This window comes from Dromaius novaehollandiae, chromosome 1 (genome assembly GCF_036370855.1).
Source record: "Dromaius novaehollandiae isolate bDroNov1 chromosome 1, bDroNov1.hap1, whole genome shotgun sequence".
Lineage (NCBI taxonomy): Eukaryota > Metazoa > Chordata > Aves > Casuariiformes > Dromaiidae > Dromaius > Dromaius novaehollandiae.
In genome coordinates, this window is record NC_088098.1 from 209,465,249 (window position 1) to 209,489,637 (window position 24,389).

Sequence of the window (24,389 nt, forward strand, 5' to 3'; positions counted from 1 at the left end):
GTGCAGAGGCTCAGTTACAGTTACCTATGTAACTTTATGATGCCTTCTGATGTCTGAGTCCTCAGTTGTGCTCTGCCAGTGTTTCTATTCAGTTGCATAGTACGGATGCTATTCAGGTTGCTGCCTAATAATAGGCACAAGCACTTGACAATACTTACCAAAGATTTTTTTTTTAAATATGTTAGTTCCTTTCTCCCACCAAATGCATACACTCATAATGCTATTGATTGCCTGTGAGGCAGCTTTAAACCGTACATTTGATTATCCTCCATGTGCTAAGATATTTTGTATTAAACAGTCGTTGGATAAAATACTGAAACAGTCCTGGAGGCAGGAACCAGCCTCCAAGCTCCTGGTGAATACTGTAAGTCATAGTGGTTACAGCCATATTCCCTCTTGTGTGGTCTCTCTCCATCCCTGTAAATCTTTAAGATTTTTCTGTATAGTGGCACAATTTTAGTAGGAAGATGAAGGGGTTTCTTATACAATATAGAAGAGACAGCTCCACATCCTCTTTCCCTGCTCCTTCCTTTTGCTTATCCTTGTCTTCCAAAAAAAGGGAAATGCTGAACATCATGAGTGGCTCAACCCTGCTGTTACGTATATGCCCTGTTGTGATCCTGGCTACTGCTTTGACCCTTAGATGCTGTGTGACCCTGAATATTACTTATAGCCTGTGTTTAAGGTGACCAGGGAGCTAAGTGCTCTGTTCAGTGGAGTGGTGTAAAAAGCTTGGGTTTATTAATGAACCTGGACTGATGGCTTTGGATGATGATCAAGGGTCATATTCTGTATTTGGCTTTTTGTAAAGCTCTCCAAAACTGCTGCTGGAGGAAACATTTCATGGTAGTGTGAAATCAAGAACACTAAAGCAGTAAAGTTATTTTGCTGCTGCCGGGGCTAATGCATGGGTTAATAGTGCTCTGCTTAATTAGTGTACCGAAACACCATTAGTTACTGGATTCTGATCTCCTGCTGGTGTAAATCACGAGTTACACTAATGAAATCATTTCACTGAGATGCATTTTTAACAAAAAAGGTGGTTAATCATGGAACAAATTAGCGTGGGAAGTGGTAATTCTTCATTCCTTGGTGTCTCCAGACCAAGATCGGGTACGTTTCTATAAGAGCCAAATAAGTAATAGGGCTCAATGTGGGGATACTTGCAAGAGATCTGAGGGTGCTGCAATCCTAACTACATGATATAGTGAGCTGTTCTGACCTTAAAATCTATGCATAGCTGGCATACGTGTAATAAAGTGAGACAAGAATCCAATTCTGTTTCTCTTAAGAAGTTACTTATTGTTTATTTGCGATGTCATAACCTTCTTCTCTTTGTTAACAGGAAAACCATTGGAGTTTTCTGCTGTGGACCAAACAAAATCTCTAAGATACTCCATAAACTGAGCAACATCAGCAATTCTTATGGGACAAGGTTTGAATATAATAAAGAATCCTTCAGCTGAAAGTCTGTTGTACTAGCAAGACTCTCTAGAAGATAAAAGTGCAATTTTTTGTTTGTACAACTTAAAAGTTCAGCTGTGTTTTAAGCAGACAGAAATGTACCAAAGAATAGCACAGTTTTTCTTATTTATGATTATTTAAGTCTATGGAAAATGGTGGATACAGCAGTATACCAACAAATGATAACGGCTTATGCTCAAAGCCAAACGCATTCACGCAGTATTTGTGGCAGTGGTGATTCTTTGGAAATGTTTCTGCTAATTAAAAAATTACAAAAGCTAGAGAGAGACACAGTTGCTTTAAAGCTGATGGAAGAGCGATCTATGCAATGTTTGAACTTCTTCCATTTCAGTCCTCTGAAACTGGATCAGTGAGCTAAACCCCAGATTAGTCCGAATGACAAACAAAGTGCATTACAAAGACCCTGTGTTTTTGCTGGTGTACGAATCATACGGCTTTGGGATGGAGACACTCCTTATTAAAGATTTTAAGCATTGCAGAATTGGGATCCTGTGCGTAAAATATACAATGTTATTCTCTCTAGTCTGCTTCCATAATGGGTGTTAATACTCCTATTCTGAACGGAAGAGAGGTGGAGATTTGTGAAAAGATGAAAGTTAGCCTATGGAAAAGCAAGCACAACCATATAGCACCTCTGGGCCAGACTCAGCCATGAAGTAAATCACAGCCTTTTGGCAAGCAAACAGCTGTGCATGGAGAACTTTGTATCTTGCATTGATTCATCATTCAGTGACTTTGCAAAATAAATAAATAAATGTGATTTATGCAGCCAGAAGGATGAAGCATGAAAAGTGATTAGTAGGAGGAGGCAGGATATGATGGTTTTTCTGTACCACACAACAGCATAGAAATTGTACTCACTTTGCACTCACACGCACTGAACTTCCAAAACTTTGTGACTGGACTACTTAGATGCTCTTACTGGTTAATTTAGAATGCAGCAGGTTGACCAGAGTATCTTCTGCTGACTGTGATTTCTTAACTATCTTCACTGGAGTCACACTTGTTTGCACTGATGTCACTTAAAACAAGATCATGCCAAACAGGTCATTTCCATCACCATGTACAGCAGGGTAGGAATGAAGCATTCATTACTGTGGTTCTTTGCATCACATATGCAGTTAGAAACTTTGCAGGATCTGCAGTATGGTTTCAATATGTCAGAAGATCTCAGACATTCAGATTTAAGATTTCCTTCCCTCCTCCTCCCCACAATTGTTTTCCAGTCTGCTCATAGTTTCCACGAAGGGCCAGAGGTGGAATCAAACACTTAAAAACCTTTCAGTCCTGAGGAGCAATATTTTTTCCTCAATCCCATAGCCTACTTTCTTTATTTCCTCTTTACCTCCTTGATTTTCTTCCCTTTTTTTGCTCTGAGAAGAGGACATTTAAGCAGGAGTCAGACCTTAGGTGGCATAAATAGGCATCATTCTGGTGCATCTTAACAGAGCAATGTTACTTTGCACTTGCTGAAAACCTGGATCTTAATCTTCAGCAGAAGCTTAGGAGCAGTACCCTAGAGTGCTTGCAGCATACACAGATGGCTCAGCTCCTCTCATGCCTATGGTTCACCTGTACTTCAACGTGGTGCATTTGATTCAGTTTATATCTTTCCAATTAACACCTTTTTTATTTCTCATGAGCAAGACTTTAATTTTCAGCTTGCAACTTCGGGTCTGTTAAGGGATCTACATGTATCAGCGTTCAGAGGAAAGCATTTTTCTAGTAGGTGGTTTATTGGCATGTTGCATGTGTAACTAGTGAAAATGAGTTTGGCCTTTGCCTTGGCAGCTTCTGCTCAGGAGCTGGCCCGAGTGGAATAGCAGGATGGAAGTGCATCAGCAAGGCCATGTGGGGGAATGTTCCTTAGTGCTTGGACTTTACACTGAAGTTCTTGCCTCTGGCTCTGCTCAGCTGGAAATTCACAGGGGAAGGAAGGAGCCAGAAATGGTCATGTTCCTGTCGACTAGAATTCTCACAGTAGCCTAGAGGAGTTAGAAGCCAAAATGTCACAGAAATACAGTGTGAGATGGGAGCCTACATGGTAGCTACTTTTTTTTTCTTTTGATGACAGAAGGATCATTATTTTCAGGCTGAATCTCCTTCATCTGCTGCTGTAAAACTGGAGTATGCAGAAGAGGATCAGTCCCTTTTTAATCATTAGTGTTTGTTTCAAATACTGCCTGCAAGGGTTTTATAGTAAACGTAACACTGATGGCAAAATGCATAGATATGAGATATTGCCTATACTGCAAACTTTCTTGTTTCTTTGCAGTTAGCTTAAAACATGATTGAAATCAAGACTGCATCTATTAACTGCAACAGTGATCATTTTCCTGTTGTTTTAGGATCTAGTATCTCAGGATTTTTAAATATGGTTCAGAGTCCTCTAATCACAATGTTGTTCATGGTTTCACATCTCTCTGACACATATAGGTTCCATTACCATATGATGAGCAGCTAGTTTTGTACTTAGCTCTGTGCTAAAGCAGATTATATTTTCTGGCTCAGCTCCTATAAGGTAGTGCTTTATAATTAATAATAATAACAATAATAATAATAATATGCTTTTATTCCGAATTCTAGGAGGAACTGACACTGTGTGTAGGAATGCTAAATGCCTGCTGTTACATAAGGCAGTACTGGCAGAGAAAGATGCAAGCAGAGCCACTGTCTCCTATTTCTGACTGTCCTATACCAACTTCAGCTGACCCTCTTGTAAAATCTTGGCTTAGGACTGTCTACCTTTGGGTGTGTTGTGAGGCTTAATTAATGTTTCTGAATCACTTTGGTGCAACTGCAATGAAAAGGTCTGTGTAATTGCTATGCAAGTTTATTTGTATTTTATTTTTTGTAAAGCTTTGGTTGCCTGAACCTTTCCGTTGCTTTTATGCGTAATTGCTAGACTGTGTGAGTGTGAACTGGTGGAAAGGCTAAAAGCTTGAATTGCTTTTTTCCTTTTACTTGATCTATGCTTTTTATAAGAGCAAAAAGTTTAGGGATTAGTGATTGGGACTTGACTTCAGGAGTGGCAAATATCATTGGTAAACACAATCCTTCTAGAGGCTGATTGCCCTTAGCGCTTCTGAGCATGTAACAAGCTGGCAAAACCAAGCAGAGCCCCCATGTGCAACTCGCTAGCATTTTTATCTGTAGGCCAAGCATACGTGAGAATAAAACAGTGCCAGGCAAGTAAGTAAAGGCTGACAGCATTTAATTCCGCATTTACAGATCAACCAGGTTTACGTAACTGAATGTCTCTTTATGCTTTAAACTGAGCCCTGTAAGTGGGTCTATCATGAGTTCCCTGCTGGCAGGGGGAGGATCTCACCGTGTATTATGCCACTGCTTGTTCAGAAAGCTACAGACCCGTCAGCATTTTCTCAGCAGGATCTTTGTGTCTTATGCATCATAAATGTTCCAGGACTTTTATTTAAAACTGGAGTGATTTCATGCCATGATTGAAAGCAAACCTTTTCTCTGAATGAGAGTCCAACCCTCTCATACAGCACGCTGAGACTCGGGGCTTTACGCGGCTACAATTGGATTAATCAGATTTACCCAAGCAATCCTGTTCCTATAGCACTGTGATCACTTACGTGAGTAAACGTTCACTGAGCATGGGAAGGTCTGTCAAGGAATGACCTTCAGCTCTGAAGTCTCCAGGCCAGTCCATTCCTCCGCTACGATTATTCCAGTCCTGAGCTTGGAGCGGCGCTTCCCCTGTTATGTCCAAGTTCAGCATATGCTACTCACAGCACCTAAGGTCTTCCATGGTCAGAGGGTTGAGAAATCACTAATATAACCTCGAATCTGGGATGGGGAGAGGAGAAAATCTGTGTGTACCCCACCAATTCAGTGCTGGTTGATTGCACTGCTTAGCACACTGCTAGAAAGTTTAAATCAAACCTGCCTTTCTGCAAATTGCTGATTGTTTTGCCACAGCAGACTAGAGAATGGTTGCTGTGAAGAGGAAGAAGATAAACCCTCTTTATGTTTGAAGACTCCTGCCCACACAAGCCTGATGTGACGATGTGTATGAAAGCACCACACACATTCAGTTTCTACTAGAACTGTGGTGCATACACACTGAGTCCCTATGGTGGGCTTACTACCCCTGGAGTGAATTCCCATCATTTTTCTTAGTTGCAGATCTTCACTTATCTTCTAAGCAAATGTGCCATGCAAGGGAGAGAAGTTCTATGCTCAAGTGCAGGCATACACGCTATAGAATATACAGACAGAGCAACCTGTGAGCAAGCTTTGCAGCCAGTGCAAACACGTGCAGAATTGTCCTTCTGGCTTCTAATGCTCCTAACACATAGGCAAGAAAGTAGTTTGGAGCTGGCTGAGAAGGGGTGGATAATACAAGTGTCAAACAGACCACTTTGGGAACAGTAATTCAGCTGTAAAAGCCTAACAAATCAGAGAAGTAATGGTTTGCTAAGAGATTTGTTTTTAGAACAGCAGCTTAAGAGAAAAGTCTCTACTCAACACTAACGCATCAGGTTATCATTTCAAACTATAAGACATTGCTTAAAGAAGCTGGCAGGAGGTTCACTAGTCATTGCCTGTAGTGACCCAAGCTCCTTCAGTAGAAGCAAAGACATAGTTATTAAAATGCAAGGTTTACTTCTTTAAAAAATAGCTTCTAGGGAGATTAATTTTCACTTCAGCCAGGCAATCATTTCATAAACATGCCAGTATGATTTAAGACAAGCTGGATCCGTTCTTTGGATTATGCATCTGATTTGTCTGCAGATTTCCCACCCCTCACAAATAAAACCAATTTTTATTGTTTTAACAAAGAGGATTTAACAACAATATTTAACCAAAATGCCCCTGGTGCCCATGCTGAACTGAGCTTTTCTATAATGAATGTACATTTATCAGGGATATATAGAATATAGCTGAGGACTCAGCTTTAACTGTGGTTTGGGGGTTTTGACTTGTCACTGCTGCTGATGTATTTAAGGCCACTGTGGTGATGCACTGGTGAAACACATGTAGCTGAAATGAGACTCTTCATTCCCATTATGAGCCTGCTCCTGTACTAAGCATAGTAAATCCCAGAAGCTCAGATATCTCCTTCATAGGCACTGTAGATTAGTTAGCCAACGTTGTTTAAGGCTGAACCCTGAGTCTTCTGCTAGACTGACTTGTATAATGAATGCTCTTATGCAAAAGTTTTGAGCAACAAACACTTTCTTCAATGGCTGGATGGGCATTTGTAAAGATTCAATATTCAACTAATCATATCATCCACCTTGTAACAGGGATAGGGTCTGTTACAGTACGGAGGGAAGCTGGAGAGCAGTGCCCCAGGGTGCTGTGCATTTCCTGGGAGGTTCTGAACATCTTCAGCTCCCCAAACTTGCAGTGCATGCGCTCAAGGTTTGCAGTGCCTGAAGCATTGTGTTCTCCTGGGTAATCACATTTGTAAGAGACAACTGTCAGAGCTGTACTAGCAGCAGTGGATTCATCCCGTTATTATGGAGGTACAGCAGGGAAGTTCAAGAAAGCAACCCATCCCAGTTGTAGATTGCCTGTTAACAGACCCCTTGGATTTCTGAGGGTGTCAGACCTTGAGGAAAACACTAGAAAATATTTTAAGTGCTGTCCCTACTTCTTCCTGGCAAAATCTGCTCATCCCATAACCTGAAATCTGTGTATTCTCCCTAATGATCTGTACTATTACACAAGGAGGGGAAAGCAATGAGTAGCTCCTGAAGCTTCAGGTTAACTGTGCTGTCAACTGAGGAGAAAACCAGGAAAGGTGGGAGAAGATGATAAATTCAACCAGTAGAATAAAATGAAATATTTAAAACCTGGGAACAAAGATGAAGGAGGAAGACATGCTTCCTGGCCCCTAAACTCTAGAAAATAAAAGACCCATTATCAGGATGTGGATACAAATTCTCCCTGGGGGTTGAGAACCAATGTATGCAAAGCAAATGCCTTTCAATGCACAAATCAGAGCTAAAGCATAGGGAAAAAAAATAGTATATTTCAGTAAACACCTTGGAAATATGTCATTTATTTGAAATAAATCCACCATTGACTCTTCCTAGTTTCCCTGTTTTAAAACCTCTATTTCATTTGTTTTGGGGATGGCTTTACCTGTTAACTCCTTTTGCACCAAAATATTGGGGTATACAGTTCTCTGTGCTAACTGTAAATAGCTTCAACAATTCAGTAAATAAATCATGTGTTCATTGCTGCTGACCCTAGGTAAGGACAGCCTTGGAGATGAGAAGGAGTGTTACATAAATGTCTAGTGAACATAGCAACACTGAGAAGAGAGAGGCTGCTGCATTGCTTTTGGTGTACCAGTCACACATTAAAATTCTGTCATTGCAAGGGCATGCTGCTCGTCTCGTACTCTACAACCCTGGGGAAGAAATTTGGATGAGAGGTGGGGGAGGAGGCGTGAGAACTTCCTCATTGTGCTGTGGCAAAGAATATATTTATTGACAGCAGGGCATTTCTTTCAAAAGAGCATGTCATTTCTTTTTCAGTGATGACAGATTCTCTCTTGGTGCTGAGTAGTGGTGTTCGCATGTTAGAAATGTAGCAGAGTGGTAACAAGTTGCTTCTGAACTGAATAAATAAGACCTCTGAGCCTTTTCTGAGAGAAATGCAAAATATCAGAGAGCATGCCGAGTGGACTGTGTCCTGAGTTGCACTCGGTGCAGTCTGGTTAGGAATGCTGCACAGGAAGCTCTGCAGGCTGCTGGGAAGAGGCAAGGTTTAGGGCAAAGAGAAAAACAACTGTTTTAAAGAGAAACACAGCAGCAATACATGATCTGCAGGCAGAAACGAGCCATGTCATAACATTTTCCATCTTGTCTTTGGATGGTGCTGAGTCAGAGAGTATACTGAAAGGACACTTTGGCATCAGGGAAAGTTGAGGGCTCTCAGACTAAGTCTGCAATGCGAGATGAAAGCAGATTTAAACACAGCTGGTCAGTCACCTGTGTGCAATTTCCAGTTTGGCGCTCAGACTGAATCACCCTGTTGTACCTGAGGGTGAGTTGTGTCGACAATGAGCTGGTCTGACTCTCCAGTGCAGTCTCAGCTGTGTCATTAGCTGAGGGTATGGGCATACCCTTGGTTTTTCTGTGGCATTGCAGAAACAAGTTCTTAGAGACTGGGAAGCAGGGTATGTTACTATACCTCATTAGGGGTGAGATGCTTGAAAGCATGTAGTATCCTGTTAAGCGCAACACACAGAACCGATAAGTACGGTGAGTGCCAAGTTCCACCGGCAAATAAATATTCTCTGCCCATACTTGCACTATTGTCACAAGGAATAAATGGCAAAACCCATGCTGAGAAAACATGAGTTTTTCCTTTATTATGACAGAACAATTTGAATTAACTGTTAAAAATCTACCTGCTAAGAATGTGAAGTGTCACCCAATGTGTTATTCTTTTTGATTGCCTAAACATGTGTTTAATCTATGGGAAAAAAAATGTTAATTAACATAATGCCCCCAAGCAGGGCTTAAAAAATGTGGCTGAGATTTGCAAAGGTTCTCCACCTGACGGCGAAGAGTCATTGTCTATTGGAGCTGGATGCATTGGTGTGGGATGCACTGGTGATTTCATTAATCTCAGTCTTATCTACTCACACTCCATGGAAGACTGGTGGGAGCTGAGCTTTTAGCTCCATCTGTTTCTCTCTGTGTACCCCCAGTCTTCATCTGGAAGTCTGCTTTGGCCTTTGGATCACTGGAAAACAAGTGCCTTCTTAACAAAACCTGCACATTTGGAGATGGCATGGAAGGGAAACAGCCTCATCTGTGTGTCACATTATTTCCTGCTCTCACTCCCCGCTCTAAATAGCACATGTTATGTCAAGAGGCTTCTCCCATCCTCTGTTTCCCTTGACTCAGGAACATGCCACTTTTGGAAAGGCAGAAATATTCAGTTTTAGTCATAGCATACACCAGCTTTTATATACTCTAATTTATACTCTACTTTTTATATATTCTAATATACCTGGTCCAGCGATGGTTTTCTAGTCTCTTTGATCATCTTTAGGCAAGTCATGGGTTGCCAGGTCCAGGCCCTGGTGGGGCTTTTTAGAATGGGAGGAGGGGCCCTGCCACAAGTGCAACTGTGTGTGAAATGTGGAAGACTCACAATATCAAAGATTATGTCACCTTCTGCATGAGAATGAGGGATCCACTTTTGTGAAACTCCAATCCTTTGTGGTCATCACCAAAATTAAGTCATGTTTCTACTCTCACACAGGCATTTCAGGACAGCCCACAGTGATGGAAAGGGTTACTTGTTTCAATTACATTCTCTATTTCCATGCAGCCCCTCATTTATCAACTGCATATAAATTCCTCTTTCTGATTAAATATTTCTTCGCCTGGTTTCTTTGCTTCAGGGAGCTTGAGAGCTCATTGTTTATAAAAAGAAAGAAGAAGGATTGTGCTGTTAAGCAGACAACTCCCAACACATATGTTCTGCTCTGCATCTTTGCGAAGGAGGCATTGATGCTGCTGTGATTGTAGGATGGCAGAGTTTTCACTGAGATTCAGATGCAACCAAGAGGCTCTTCCAGGATGCATGTGTTGGAAGCTCTGGGCTTATTGATTAGTTATTGGGTTTTGTTTTTTTTTTTTTTTTTAACCCTGAAATAAGAAGTCTTAGCTTGTCTATGCCAGGTTGTGAAACCTTTAATCCCACTGAGCTTTCCTGTCCCTGTGTTCCTTTCAATCAATTGCAAGAGCAAATTTGATGAAGTACATTTGGGTAAGAAATGGTTTCCTTGATTGGTCTGTGCAAATTTAGGAGAAAAGTCATAATAATGATATTTTTTCCTCAACTGGATTGATATCCAGAAAGATTAAACGTAGACTGGACCAGCTAACAACAATATCAGTTCCATTTTTTTCAATTTATATGTTTTTACATTTTTCATATGAGGATATTTTCATTTCTGAGCAAAAGGTCAGTTTGAACAAATCCCCCTCATCTTTTTACTTAGAAAATGTCAGCGTGTCCAAAACATGTCTGCTTATTAAAAAAAATCCTTTGAAGATGCTTAGAAGGGGCAAGTTTGTGGAAACCAGCACTTTCCAGATTCAGTTCCAACATCTTATTATTTTCTAATGGAAAAATGTTCTTTGGGATGTTTTTTCTTTCCAACCTTCATTAGTGAAAAATACATAACAATACAAGCCTCCTAATAACCTGCTAAGCCTCTAAGCTCAAGTTATGGAGCAGTGAGTGCATCAGCAATCACTCTTTAAATGGACTTGGGCTCAGGTGTGCCACAGGTGTCATCTTGAGGGTTGAGATGACAGTGTAGACCTACTCCCAAAGGTTTTTTGCTCTAAAAAGAAGACATTCACTTGTCGAAGTTCAGATTGTATGTTAGGTTATTCCATAATGGGGTGGTAAGGATATAGAGTTAGAAATTATCTTTAAAAAGAGGAAGGCAAAGGATGCATTTTTATCTCACCTGGTTTGGGTAGAGTTATTCTATGTTCATAAGCCATGTGAGAGTTTGACATGGTAAGTTTCCAAGAACTGAGCATATTTGTATTAGCATAAATATCCTCTCCCACTAGTGGAAGGTCTTCACTGAACTAGGGTGCTACATGGATGGACAATAGCTAATCAAAATCCAGTTTGAGGGAGGAAGATGTCCCCTAGATAAAATTGTTGCTATCACTAAAATTTGGAAAAAGGGAATAAATGCAGTTCTACTTCCCATTTTTTCTCTTAGGAAGTAAACCTTGGAAGTATTTATTTCCAGTTAACATGTCTAATGTAATAGAAAAGGTGAATTCCCTGTCTTTTCTGTAGATGCAGATGGACTGTTACTAATGACCACGTTCTTCCCTCACTATTATGCATTCTTCCCAGTCCCAGAATAAACAATCAATAAAATTTGTCCTGAATTTCCAATTCTGTAATTATATAATTTTTCTACTAGAGATGAAATAAAAATGAAGTCTTAAAAAGGGAGGTGGCATTTACTTTTTTATCTGTGTACAGTGTACAAGATAACCATTTTGCAAAGTCCTACCATAAATGTCCATGCTTCTGAGTACTAAATGTTCTTTTCAGAGATGTCTGTTTACATTAATGCAATTTCAATCTGTTCTTATGTTTTTATAGATCAGGATGTGGTATATTTCTTTGAAAAGAAGTGACTGCTTAGTTTCCAAGTGGAACAGAAAGCAAAATTTGGTCCTGAACTTCTTCTTCTTCTTCTTCTTCTTCTTCTTCTTCTTCTTCTTCTTCTTCTTCTTCTTCTTCTTCTTCTTCTTCTTCTTCTTCTTCTTCTTCTTTTTTTTTTAACCCAGGCTTGACTTTAGGAACAAGAATAGTATTTACTCAGTTCCTGCCCATAACAAATCATTCTCTTGTCATATGAAATAGCCCATTTCATAACTTCAGCTTGCTGATCCCCAACATGACAGAACAACTATGTTTTGCGATCTGGAAGGAATAAAATAGGTCACTACTATAACTGTGTGCCTAATAAATCATGAAAAAGTAATCAATAAACTCTTCAACTCTGCTTGTTTCCATCAAATGAAGCAAAGCTTTTACTAGTTAGCTGTATAATAAGACAGATCTAGAAAACTGATTGTTAAAAAGCTTTGTTTTTTCTACCTCTCTCCCTTTTTCCTGGGTCATGTGTAGGAATCTTTTTTGCCATGGTGTCCCTTTCTTAATTATACAGCACTGTAAGGGTAGCTGCAAAGCACTGACTAAAGAAGGGAACAGGGAGGTATTCTGAGCTCTATCCCATGGTTTTTCTGTTTCCCCACAAACCTCTGCTTAGGATTTTCAAAGCAATGCGAGAGATTCAAGACATTCACTGAGGTTTTTATACCCAACCGCGTTAGGCTTCTTTCTAAAAATCCCATCTTCTGTTTGCACACATGATAAGAAGAGTTTTATGTATTTCCCTAGCATCATGATATATTGTTTTCCATGGTTCATGGATCCCTAAATATTCCTGCACTTCTAATTTATTTAGTTAAATTGCAAGATTCTGGTTGCAGTAGAGAAAGGATGCTGCTTTCCCAAAATACTAGAACAAATCAGCCATTTTATCTTAATGGCAATCCTGACAAGTAAACTATTCAGCTGCTTGGCTCTGTTGCTGTTCAGATGTTATTGTTGCATTCTGTTGTGCTAGCAGGATGCCCTAACTTGGGTTTGTGTCTTGTATTGTGTTTGACAAAGCACCATACATTTGTTCCTTATGTAATTATAGCGTTGTACTCTCAAGACATTTACTTTACAGGAAGCTGCATGACTTTGGAATAAACAAGCATTCCAAGACTGAGTGAAACATGGTTGAGTTGCTGTTTGTGAACCGATTTTAATTAATGCCATACTGCTTTAATCGTAGAAGCATTGTATGTGTATATATGTAATTACATATTACTGCCTGCAGGGGAGGATGGGATTTCTGTGCTTAAATGGAGGCCCTTGAGATACCCTAAAGTATTTGAAACATCTGTACAGGATTGGCAGATAAACCACAGGAGATCCATGATCTTCTGGAATGGCAGCAAGAACCCAGGTAGGATACCCTAAATACCAAAGTTGTTCTAGGCACCCTTTAAGCACCTGAATCACTGCCAGAGCCATTTTCTGTGACTTAAATATTAGGCATATGCTTACTTCATATGCTGTCTGAATTTCTAGCAAATCCAGAACAACTGAAATGCAGGACAATATGAAATATATTCTTCTTGTATTTTTGTTTATAAGACCAAATCAGAAGCAGAATACATTTATTTCATTCTCATACACAGTCATCCCACACTGGAACTTAGAAAAACGCCTGTCCTCTGTGTTCTTCATGTCATTGTCCTTTTAGAGCACAGTGGGAACAGAAAACAGCAAGCGCCTGACCCTGAACCCACCAAAAGTGATGATGAGCAAAGTTCCCTCCCATACCAGAACTGTATAGAGATCCTTCCTACTCACGATGGGGGAATAGCACTTGACATCCTTACTGCGTGAAACATAATCCACCCAGTCTGATAAAGTATTTCGCAATGCGTTTCATTCAAAGTACCTGCTCAAACGCAGGTGTTGGTGTTGACAGATCTTGATGATGAGCGGATACCCTATTGTGATCTTCAAGATACTGCTGGTTCTGAAACACAGATGAAACAAAACTTCCCAGTGACTTTATTATGCATCTTTTTGGTGCACTGAGGGCCAAAGCACCCTCTCAGTCTTTCTGCAATATGTTGACTGTCCTAGTAGCCATGCACATAATCATTTCTGCGTCTGGCAGCACTATGTTTTTTCAGGAAAATTACATATGAAACAGAAATTGTCTTAGGGGAAAAAAAAAGTCTGCAGACTTTTCAGATTTCAGAATGGCTGTCAAAAGTTCTGGTTAATTATTTATTTTTGAGAAGTAAGGATATGCAATTAAACTAGGTATATCAATCTCCATGTTGTACTTTGTCGCTTTATTTTCCAGAGTGGTGTCGATATAATGAGGGCAAAAAGTACCATCCAGGATGGGAAGTTTAACTGTAGCAAGATGAAATAAATACTATAAATTCCTTCTCATTTATTTTTAGCTGTTGGGTTACAAACATATAGAAGAAGTTAACTTCTCCACTTCAGTGAAGAATTTCCTGAGCTGTGGAAATGGAAAAGGTGTTTGTTTATACTTAACACAGGGTTAGTGGCAGGTTGGGCAGAGTTGCAAGAGGAAATATTGATACTTTAAAAAATGATTGTGGTGTTTTTCTTTAAGAAGAATGTCCCTCCCCACTACCCTTCTCCTAGCCAAGTAATGAGGTTTAGCAAAATGTATTTTGGCTCACAAGCTTTGGTTTTCTGTGTGATATTTGGAGAGTTTTGATGGGAATGGATATATGTCACAAACACATTTGATTAACAGGAAAATCTTATTTTTTGTACAAGAAAAGTGGGGTTGGCAAAAAATCGGGTGACTGTTTTGTCAAAACCTATCTAAAAATGCTAAAGCAAGAAGGGGAACTCTCCTTGCTCTGGACAAGAAAAATACTGCAGTCTTTTGCCTACCTCCTAGCCGAAGAGAAAAATTATGCTCCCCCCTCCCAACTTTCAGCTCTGTATAGGCCTCATTGATCATAGTATATACTTGATTGCGTGATGCGCAGAAGGGCAGGCAAAGACTGCTCCCACCTGATGGATGAGCTGAGCTCTTCTACAGCCACAGAGGGTAATCACAGTCAGGGACTGGGCAGCAGCTGTGCCCAACTCAGGCACCAACCTCTCATTAGTTTCAGTTATTTAATGAGCCAGATCTCCTAAAGTCCATGCATAAATTTATTATATCACCAGTGGGGAGACGTGAAAGTTTCTGAAGACCTCCAGGGAGATATGGGTCACCTGACTTGGATTCCTACACTTCAGCATATCAGATGTCTTTCAAAAGCCCTTCCTTCCCTTCACTGATGTCGTAGGGAATGCACTCACCTATTTGGGACCTGAATACTGGTGCTGGTTAAGTGTATAAAGCAGGTGAACTGGACCCCCCCACACACACCCCAGAATGTCCCAGCCAGAGAGTCAACCGAAAAGCTGTGCATGCTACAAAGTTGGGAGCATGTGAGGAGCACAGATACATGCTTGCTTACCTCTTCCTGAATCTGAAATCTGAGGTGAAAGGGATTGCTAATGCTACCCCAGCTTTCAAAGCTGGGGAGCAGCAGTGCAATGCATTTAGAGCCCTGTAAGTATAGAGAAGCTGCTGCTTAACTTTACATGTGCCCAAAAGCCCAATCCATTCATGTTCGTGCTGCAGGAGGGCTCGAAAGTGAGGCATTGAAATGTCTCATCAATGCAACTTGGATTGTTTCTCCTGAAAACCCGTCATCATTCCTGTATGTGAGATGTGTTAAAACAATCTGCACTTTTCATCCATTTTCCTGTTCCAACTCCTCCCATATTTAGTTTTCATAAATCTAATGGCCCCATGGTTTATCATTAGTCTCTGATGGCTTATTTAGCATATGCACAAACATTAGATTGAGCTTAACAACACTGCATTTTCTAATGTGAAAGTGTGCACTGATGGTCTGAGTAACCATTGACTTGTTCTGTCTCCCTTCCCCGAAATGGTCCTTCTAGTTTTCCTGAAAATTCATTTTGTTAACTCAAAGTTTCTGACCTTTCTACACATTAATTTTCCAAATTAATCTTCCTCTAAGTTTTTATAGTAGCAGCTCTCCTGCCGGGAGAATGGCATCTTAATTTTGGTGCCTGCAGTGACCTCCTGATCTGCCATCTGTATCCAAACCTCCAAACAATCTCTAAAGTGACACCCGCCCTGCAGGCATCACTGTACAGTGCTCTGGAGTGCCATAGCTCCTAGGATCAGACGAAAGGCCTAATTTTTAAGTCTTGGTACTTAGTCTTGTGGATTTAGGTATATTTGTCCCACTGAAAACAACGAGGAAATGGCCTGATCTGCAAAAGTTACAAGCAACTTTTCTGCTAACAGAATGAATGCCAGAAATGTTTCATTTTCATTTAGGCACCTAAATGAGAGTTGTCAAGAGCCTGATTTTCCCAGAATGTTGAAGGGAGGTTGGCACTTGGAAAATCTGGCCTCTGGGTTAAATAATTGGGACCACAGGCTATGGAATTAGAAGACTATGTTGAATTTTAAAATAGCATCTCAAGTCCATGGTGGTGTAAAATGAGACATGAAGCCCATATTATCTGTTAGTATCTTCCACAGTCACTGTGATATTAATTAACAAGATCAAAGTGAAAACAAATCACTGCTGTCCTGACTTGACTAATGATGTATTTGCTCTTTCCTGATATAAATGGCTGTAATGTCATCCCTGTGACGGGGGAGCAGGACAAAGTCCTTATAGGGCTTGTCTATACACACATACATATGGATACATGCCCACATATGCATGCATGTTGTACAACTTTTACTGCTAAGAATATAGTCATACAGCATCCCCTCTGTCCTCATGTGTGTACCTCGCTATCAGTTTAGTGCATGTTGCGCTGTCACATTGGGACATGCATTGTGCTTCAGTAAAAAACACAGTTTTTTGTAATTACACCAAAAAATAGTTCTGTATACAGGATACTGTCACAATCAGAGTCATTTGATGTTTTTCCAACTATCCAACCATATATATATTTCATTGTATACGATCAAGTCATCTGACAATGAAATCAGTCCACAGGAAGTTTAACAGAGCACCATTAATGGGCTAGTATTTTTGACCCGTGCCAATCTCCCAGTAAATTTAAGGAAAGACAGTCCAGGCCTTCAAAGTCCGTGTTAGCAGATCTTCCTGAAAGGTTTGTCTCTGTGACAAAATAGCCAGGGCATTTTCCAGTGTTCTGGTTTTTGCATGAGGGGTCACATACAAAGAACATAACCTTTTAGCACCCATTTCCAGAAAGATATACTATTTTGTGGTACATATGGACTATTTATTTGGAATGGCTTGCACAAAGGAATGAAGGTGAGCAATGTCATTAGTGTTGTAAAACAGCTTTTCAGCATCAGTCATTGTTGGAGAAAAGCAAAATCTGGTTACAAGGAGGGTTGTATTGGTATGCAATACCTGGTGCATGGCTCTGCCCTAAGAGTTAAGAGGCTCTGCAGACTGCTTTCCTTTATTTGTATTTATGGCAGTGTTGTCAGAAGTGCTTGGAAAGATGTACAGCCATTTGAAAATGTAGCACAGTAGAATGATCATGCTTAAATTCTCCAAGAAGCAATGAAAACAAGAAAGATTTTAATGTGGTTACAACTGCCAGAAAATGTGTGAAAATTTGTCCTCAGCATGTAATCCACCTGAAAATACTTTATTTGCTTACTATTGCCTGTGCACGTGCTTCTTTTAATCGAAAACAATGAGAAAAATCAAGGAGGTGTTTTTATACCTGCAAATTCCTTTGGGATCTGTATTGGACACTCACACGGCGATGGTGTGTGTACCACACCTGTGCACTGGCTGGCATTGCCATTGATCCCGTCCCACTGCCGACCCCCAAGGATCCCTTTTCCTGACAGATAAATCTGTGCAGTGTGTGGTGATGTGAAAGGGAAGGTTGTGTAAGGCAGGATCAAGTTGCATGAAGGGAGATGATATAAAGTGACAGGCCACAGTTAGGATCTATAACTAATATTTATTGCTGAATTCTTCTCCTTATTTCAAAGGGGATTCTGTGGTGGAGGGGAAGGACTAGTATCTCCAAATATTTTCCTAATCCAGTAGATTCCCAGAACTTTTAGGCACTGTGTGAATTCTGCATGCCTGACCTCCTCAGGAAAAGGAGGTAACATGCAGGTACACAAGGAACTCTCCAGGGATAAACTGGGACATAAGAAAGCCTGATGGCTGAAAAATGGGTAGGCAGATACAAGTTTATTTTCTGTACTTATATTGCAACTTCATTGCTAGTTCAGTTTATTACAAAAATCACAGGAACAGGCCATTTTTAATGACAAGGTCTCCTTGCTGCCAATTTTCAGCTCACTCTGGAGACTAGTTCAAAATGCCTTGCATCCCTGCACACATTCATATACACAGATGGTGAAGTCTAGATTTATCTCTATGGAGGGGACAGGTGCTAAAAATATGAATTTTGGAAAATTCCGGGACAGAGAACAAAAAGACTCACAGCTTCTCATTGTCCTGCCTTGACAAAACATATTCTTAACAACCCTGGGAAGAAAGAGTTCAGCCTAGAAAATGAAAGACTTCACAGAGGTATCACTCCACAATAAAGACCAGAGACATACAATTCCAATTACATTATAATGAAGCTGCCAGGGATCCTTAAGAAGGTGTCTGAATGCCGCAGCCACACAATATTTTTGTGTCACTATGTGATACTGTGGGTACGTCCCTGGATGCTGAAGCTGGTGGGATCCTGTTCCAAAAAAGACTTTCAGGCAAGCTTAATTCCGATCCCACTGAGGTCAAAGCAAAGTATGGTTGCATGGCTGTATACAAAAGATCTCGATTTTATGGCACCAAAGGCACATTTTTTCATCATTGGTCCCATCAGAACGGACTCCACACACCTGAGTGAGCTGCCTAAAGCTGGCAAGGAGCTTCTTGTCTCAGAAAGGGAACCACCATATGGGAAGCCACCTTGACCAGCCAAAGGAAAAGTCAAAGATAGGCCTGTGTTTAAGCTGCGATACAGTAAGCCTGCACTGCACACAGACCCTCATAGAATGATATTATTTCTGTTCAGTCTAGCAGGGAAGGTTATTTTATTCCTTCAAAACAGAGGCCACTCTGCCCTCTTCCCTTCTTACCTCCTCTTTCATCTTCTCCTTGTAGGCTGTTTGAGCGTTGGCGTAGGCAGTGAGGAACGCAGCTTTGCTTTGTGTCTCCACCTAATGGCACTCCATCACCCCTCTCAGGGCAGCATCCACAGAGGAGGTCCCTCAGCACCTACCTTTACGTGTCTGAGCCCAGGGGTAAGCGTGTGGCCTAGCCTTAAAGCCCTGTCCCTCCACAGGTTCAAAGAAAAGCCTTTAGAGTTCACCTCCACTGCAGCTCCCACCATTTTTGTGTTCCCCTCCCTCCATTTGCCTGCTAGAGCTGAGGGTGACCAGGGGGTCTGGGATTCCTGGGGCGACTTGACGCTTAGGCTGCTGTGAACAGCTGTATCTTGAAAAACATTTTTTAATTATTCTGATCCTGCCCTTCCCTGCCCCCAAAGATTTTTCTTTTGAAACTCTCCTGATACCTTTTCTTGGATTTGTTCAGAAGAATTTCAAAGAATAAGAATTACATAATCTAAATATTCTAATCAAGTCTCGCTCCACAGTTATCAAAGACAAAAGTAAGGTTTTAAGAAGAATCGCTGAGCACAAAAGTTTTTAGTTGTGTGCTGGTCAGGACTCCCATTTTCCTCCCATTTTAGTTAGTTGAAATAGTCCAGAGTAATCAAACAAATAGCTACTATTTGTAGAATTTGAGTAGATCCCTCAAACAGACTGAATAAAAATCTTTATGTTTATCTGACTTTGAAGAAAATCAACCTTTAAGAAGCCAAAATTTAAATAAGTTTTTTTCTTTTGCTGGAAGTATTTATTTCTGCCAACTGAATATTCTGTGTTATATAAAGTATAAATTAAATGTCTGAACAGACCACTTGAAATCTAATCGTCATATAATTCCTTTCCTTTTTCTGATGCCTCAGTGCCAAGCAAATGGTTAAAGTCCCATGCAATCAGTTTATTTTTAATATTTTCTAAGATACTGGAGAGCATTACTCTACTAGCATCTCAGCTCATCAGTCAGAAGCTGCAGGGAAAGAAACAGCTCTTCTGAGCTTGGGACTGCAGCCCTTCACGCAGGAAAACAGCTTCATCCAGCCAAAGCCCTTAGCCTGTGCTTTGCTGCGTTGGAGGCAATTTCAGCTCATGCCTTTTTTAACCAGGGCGATAGACCAGAATCAGCAGACACAAGTCAGTCACTTACATCCTGGGGTTGGATTTGAGGGTATAGCTTGTGACCTTTCTTCTCTTGATGGTTCAATATGCTGATAGTTTTTCTCTCACCTCCCACTCTGCCTGTTTATGTGACTATTATGTTCAGTCATAGCTGGCTGGGAGACTGCAGATTTCCTTGTTGACTCATGGAAAACACAATTTCCACACCAGGAGAGAGATGTATGTGGATATTAATGCCTTGATGTGAGAAAGCACAGAAGCACATTCCCTGTATAAACATCTGCTTTGGGAGGACCCTTCCCAGCCGACATGCCAGCCCCTTAAGGTTTTGGGTCTCCTCTGCTCTGAAAAGAATTGCCGTTTCTGTAGTGCAGAGGACAATTCCAGAGCAAGTCCCTTAAAATGGAAGTGAATCCGTGTAGATGTACAGTTGAAAAAATATAAAAATAAAGCCTTTCACTGCTCCATAAGGATGCTCACTGGAGGCAGCTGTGAGAGAAAATAGCGCATCTGAGAGTTTCCACGGCACTTTTAACTAGGAAAGAGTGCTTAGACCAGTGGTCAAAGTACATGTTTCTCCCTCATTTTCAGATCATGCAATGCCTTTCCCTGCATTTCTATTTGCCTTCCCTCCCGGTGCATGGCTGAGCTGAGTGCAAGGGGACCATGGCACCAGCTCCCACCTTGTCATGAAGACAGTGCTCTGCGGTGGCAGCGCAGGATGGCCCGGCGAGGACAGGTGTGGAATATAACACTATTAGCCTGAAACATGGTGGGCTGCACCACTTTTTATCATTATTTTTCTTTCAATTCTCTAAGCAGTTACATGAAGGAGTGTACCTGCCCCTTTAGGCTCTTTTGTTGTCCTCTTCACTGCAACCACTTAAGCACATCTCAGTGTTTCTGGAAGTCTTGTGCGAAGGAGCAGTATTAATACTGTCTACGCAATGGGTAGGGAACTGAGGTGGACGGTAGCAGATAATTTGTCCAAAATAACATAGAAATTCTCTGCCTGATCTGGGAATGGGTCTTCGGTCCCCAAAGGCTATTCTATCACTTTCACCACACGACTATCCTGTCAGTCAGAAAATAGCTGGAATAAGCCAGGATTGCAACATTGCCATGAGTAGAGCAGGTCTCTCCAGGACAAAAGTCATGGCCCTAGCCTCAATGATCTGTTAATTTTTTAAAAGATGACCAGGAAGTGATGCGTTTTCTCTGAGCCAGGCTAACAGTACACCTCATTTTAAGGACCATTGTGATTTTGTGCTTCTTATGAGAGGTGTGCTGTGGAACTATTGAAAGCCAGTTGGAGTCACCATTCCCCAAAAGCAGGCATTCTTTTGGGTTAAGATGTCATATTATTACTTTGTTTTGTGACATATGGGTTATTTGTATGAAATATGTGTATATTCTTACTTATAGGAGCAACTGTAAGTCAAACTGAACAGGGACAGAAAAAAAGGAGACTGGATTTCCTCTCCAAAAAAATCCTCAGCACCCCAGACAAATGAAAAACAATATAGCAGAAGATGAACCAAAATGCTTGAAACAAGTGAGAAGTGGTTTTTGAGAACCTGCTTGCTGCTGTTGATGGCATTCAATCAAGGACAAACAGGACACTACTGGAGCTGGAGGGGAAATACTTCTACCTTAAAAGAAAAATGTGTCTATGGATCATTCTCTCTACTTGGAGGCACAGCACATTTCTCTCACTAAAGCGAAAGGCTTTGTACAACACAGTGTAGTACCGATCTTGCAGTCAGGCACCTCTCGCTGGATCCATGTACCTACCTGTACCCTGTGCACTTCTTCACATGCACTGGGCTGTGGGATTGCAGCCTGCAATTGCAAGAAAGCAAATAAAACAGTGGAGACAGTCTGCTTTCATAGGAACATCATTTAATCAAGCATTGGCATAGGAAATACATGATTTCTTGGGTGGTATGGTAACTTATGTTGGACCTGGAATATTTTGTAGGGGTGAATCTGGTAATATACTACAACACTGGAGGGTACAAGAGACATGATGAGCAATACTGTCCAGCATGCTTATGCAGCACACCTCAACATCGTATTTGTAAACATGAATCAAACCCTGAATGCTTGATTAGCACCTTAGTAACACCCCTGAATTACTGGAGGCCTTTATAAATTGGACTGATAAGACATATTATTGTAATCTTCACTTTCTATGAGTAAGGGCTGTATCTCTGCAGAAGTTCCACTTCTCTTCTTCTTGCAGGCGAGAGTGATCCCTGTGAGCAGAGCGGTAATTATGCCACCGATCACAGCTGCGCCAACTAACCAGGCCCAGATCTGACGAGCTTGCTCAAGATAGGGTACAAAAAAGTCCTGGAAAGAACCAAGTGCTGGGGAAAAAAAGGGCAGAAAAAGAAAGGTGCTTTTATATTATGTACTGTACTGGTAGTTTCTAGCGGCCAGCAGTTATATAATGGCTAATACTGGAAGACTCAAAGTGAAAAAGGACATTACATTGGTAAAAATTGCCTGAAGGTCACAAATAGTTTTAAACAGATCTCTTCAGTCCTTAGAGTTTATGTTTCCCCATTTTTTGTATTAAAGACAGGAACAGCGTTCACTGTTCCCAGTATTCTTTATGGTTTTATCAAAACTATAAGAATGTACTACAAGAACAGACTGATGCAGGATGGCCAAAGGTACCACTAGCTCAGCATCATTCCAGCAGCAACAACCAAAGCAGAGGACTGGAGAAAAGTTTGAGCAGGTCAAGCATATTATGACCCTTTCACAAAATACTTTCCCAGTCTCCACCAACCTGCAGCTCGCATGTAATAGTCACTAGTGGATTTTTTAATTTCTTTCATCAGCTTGTCCAGCTGCTTTTTGAACTCTTATCACAACTTCTTGAACCAAGGAGTTGCTTAACTTAACTACATACTGTGTGAAGAGCCATCTTCTTTCACTTGGTTTGGACTTGCTGCCTGCTAGTTTCATTTGATGCCTCCTGGGCTGGGAGAGGCAGTAGACAATCATCCTTTGGCACTCTCCGCACAAGAAACCCTGGAAGGAAGAGGTGGAGCCTTCTTTCCTTGTGGGGGTCCAGGGGAGCTTCTCACTGGTTGGAGAGTCAGCTGCCTCCTTGCTTTTCTGCATGTGTATTTCTGTCTGTGTCCCTGTCCTTCTTGCCATGGCCCAATGAGTATGAAAACCTTGTCATACAGGGCTCTCACTTCACTGTGTGACCTCTTCACAACGCACCGCACAGCCTGCTGACTTGTGTGTGAGAAATGGGAGTAGGTACCCTGTTAGGCCAAGCTGGATCTGGAATCCACATCTCCCAGTTACTAGCTGTAACTAGCCATTAGGGCGAGAAAAGGGGACTCCTAAGGGGAGGTTGTGCTTTACTTTGGAATAGCGCTCGTGCAGCTGGACTGCTGTGGGTGTGCTCAACCACGTTTAGTGTGGTACACTCCCAGAGCGTCTCCCTGCCCACCTCCCAGTTTCACTGGCGCCGAGAAAAGTGACCCCACGTGTCTCCTTGAAGCATGGTGCTTCTGAGCATGTGCTTTTGAATGCACTGTGCTCTGAAAAGATGTTATTGGTTTGGGCACCCTTAAAGTTAAACAATCCTTCGCACTTGATGTCTGAATTACTCTCTGAGATACAATTCCATTTTAGTCTGAATATAGTTTGCTTTGCCCCTGCAACTCTGCTTTACTCTTGGGAAGTGTGGTTACTATTTCTCTGGTTCTTATTTTCCAGTTTTGTATTCTGACGTTGGATTTGCCACAGTCTGCATGTTCAGCCTTCTGCTTCTGACCTCAGTAGACCTATAAATGCTATATAACACTAAGAATTATCAAAAATTTAGGTTCTTAATACTTCAGAGTGAACCTCACAAGCCTCTGTATACAAGGCACCTTGTCATTTCTCATCTGTCAAATGAGGACAGCACCAGCCAGTCAAATCCTTTGTATTTTGAATATAAATTAATATTTCCTCAGGACTCAGCTGCTGCAGTGATAGGCACCAAAGAAAAAGCGTAAGAGGAAACTTCTTCAGGACAGTGTTTTAAGAGTGTGCAATAAATCATACATTTGCCTACACATGGCTTAACTGTGAAGAAGAAAACCCAGATTAAGGAGAATTGGGTATCTGATTCTTAATGAATTCTGTCTAGGCTGTGCAATGAATGAGGTGGAAGTCTGGGGAAAAATAGCATGTAATTAAAGATAATGCATACATATAAGGCTGGAGGGTGAATTATGACTGTACGGACAAATTTTATGTTGGCATTCTTAACTTTTCATGCTTGACTTTGTAACCTCAACATTTTTTTAACCTACGTCTTTTATGGTTATATTATAAACAAAACTGAATTAGGAACAACATGGATATTTAAACTGGAGGATGCATATAACAACAGAAACCTGATACATGACAGGAACTTGATACTGTCTTAAAGGTA

At 41.0% G+C, this 24,389-nt stretch overlaps 2 protein-coding genes across 9 annotated transcripts in view; one reads left to right on the forward strand and one right to left on the reverse strand.

Moving 5' to 3' along the window:
- Positions 1–12,811, forward strand: part of NOX4 (NADPH oxidase 4) — a 113,710-nt gene extending 100,899 nt beyond the window's left edge. For all 8 annotated transcript variants that reach the window (XM_064505147.1, XM_064505150.1, XM_026109138.2 and 5 more), the window contains one exon: positions 1,346–12,811. In XM_064505147.1, coding sequence (XP_064361217.1) covers positions 1,346–1,466 — 121 coding nt within the window. In that variant the 3' untranslated portion in view covers positions 1,467–12,811. The remainder of the gene's footprint in view (positions 1–1,345) is intronic.
- A 9,007-nt stretch (positions 12,812–21,818) lies between these two features.
- Positions 21,819–24,389, reverse strand: part of TYR (tyrosinase) — a 54,314-nt gene continuing 51,743 nt past the window's right edge. Inside the window, exon 5 of the mRNA XM_026109125.2 lies at positions 21,819–22,308. Within this exon, the coding sequence (XP_025964910.2) occupies positions 22,085–22,308 (224 nt within the window). The 3' untranslated portion in view covers positions 21,819–22,084. The remainder of the gene's footprint in view (positions 22,309–24,389) is intronic.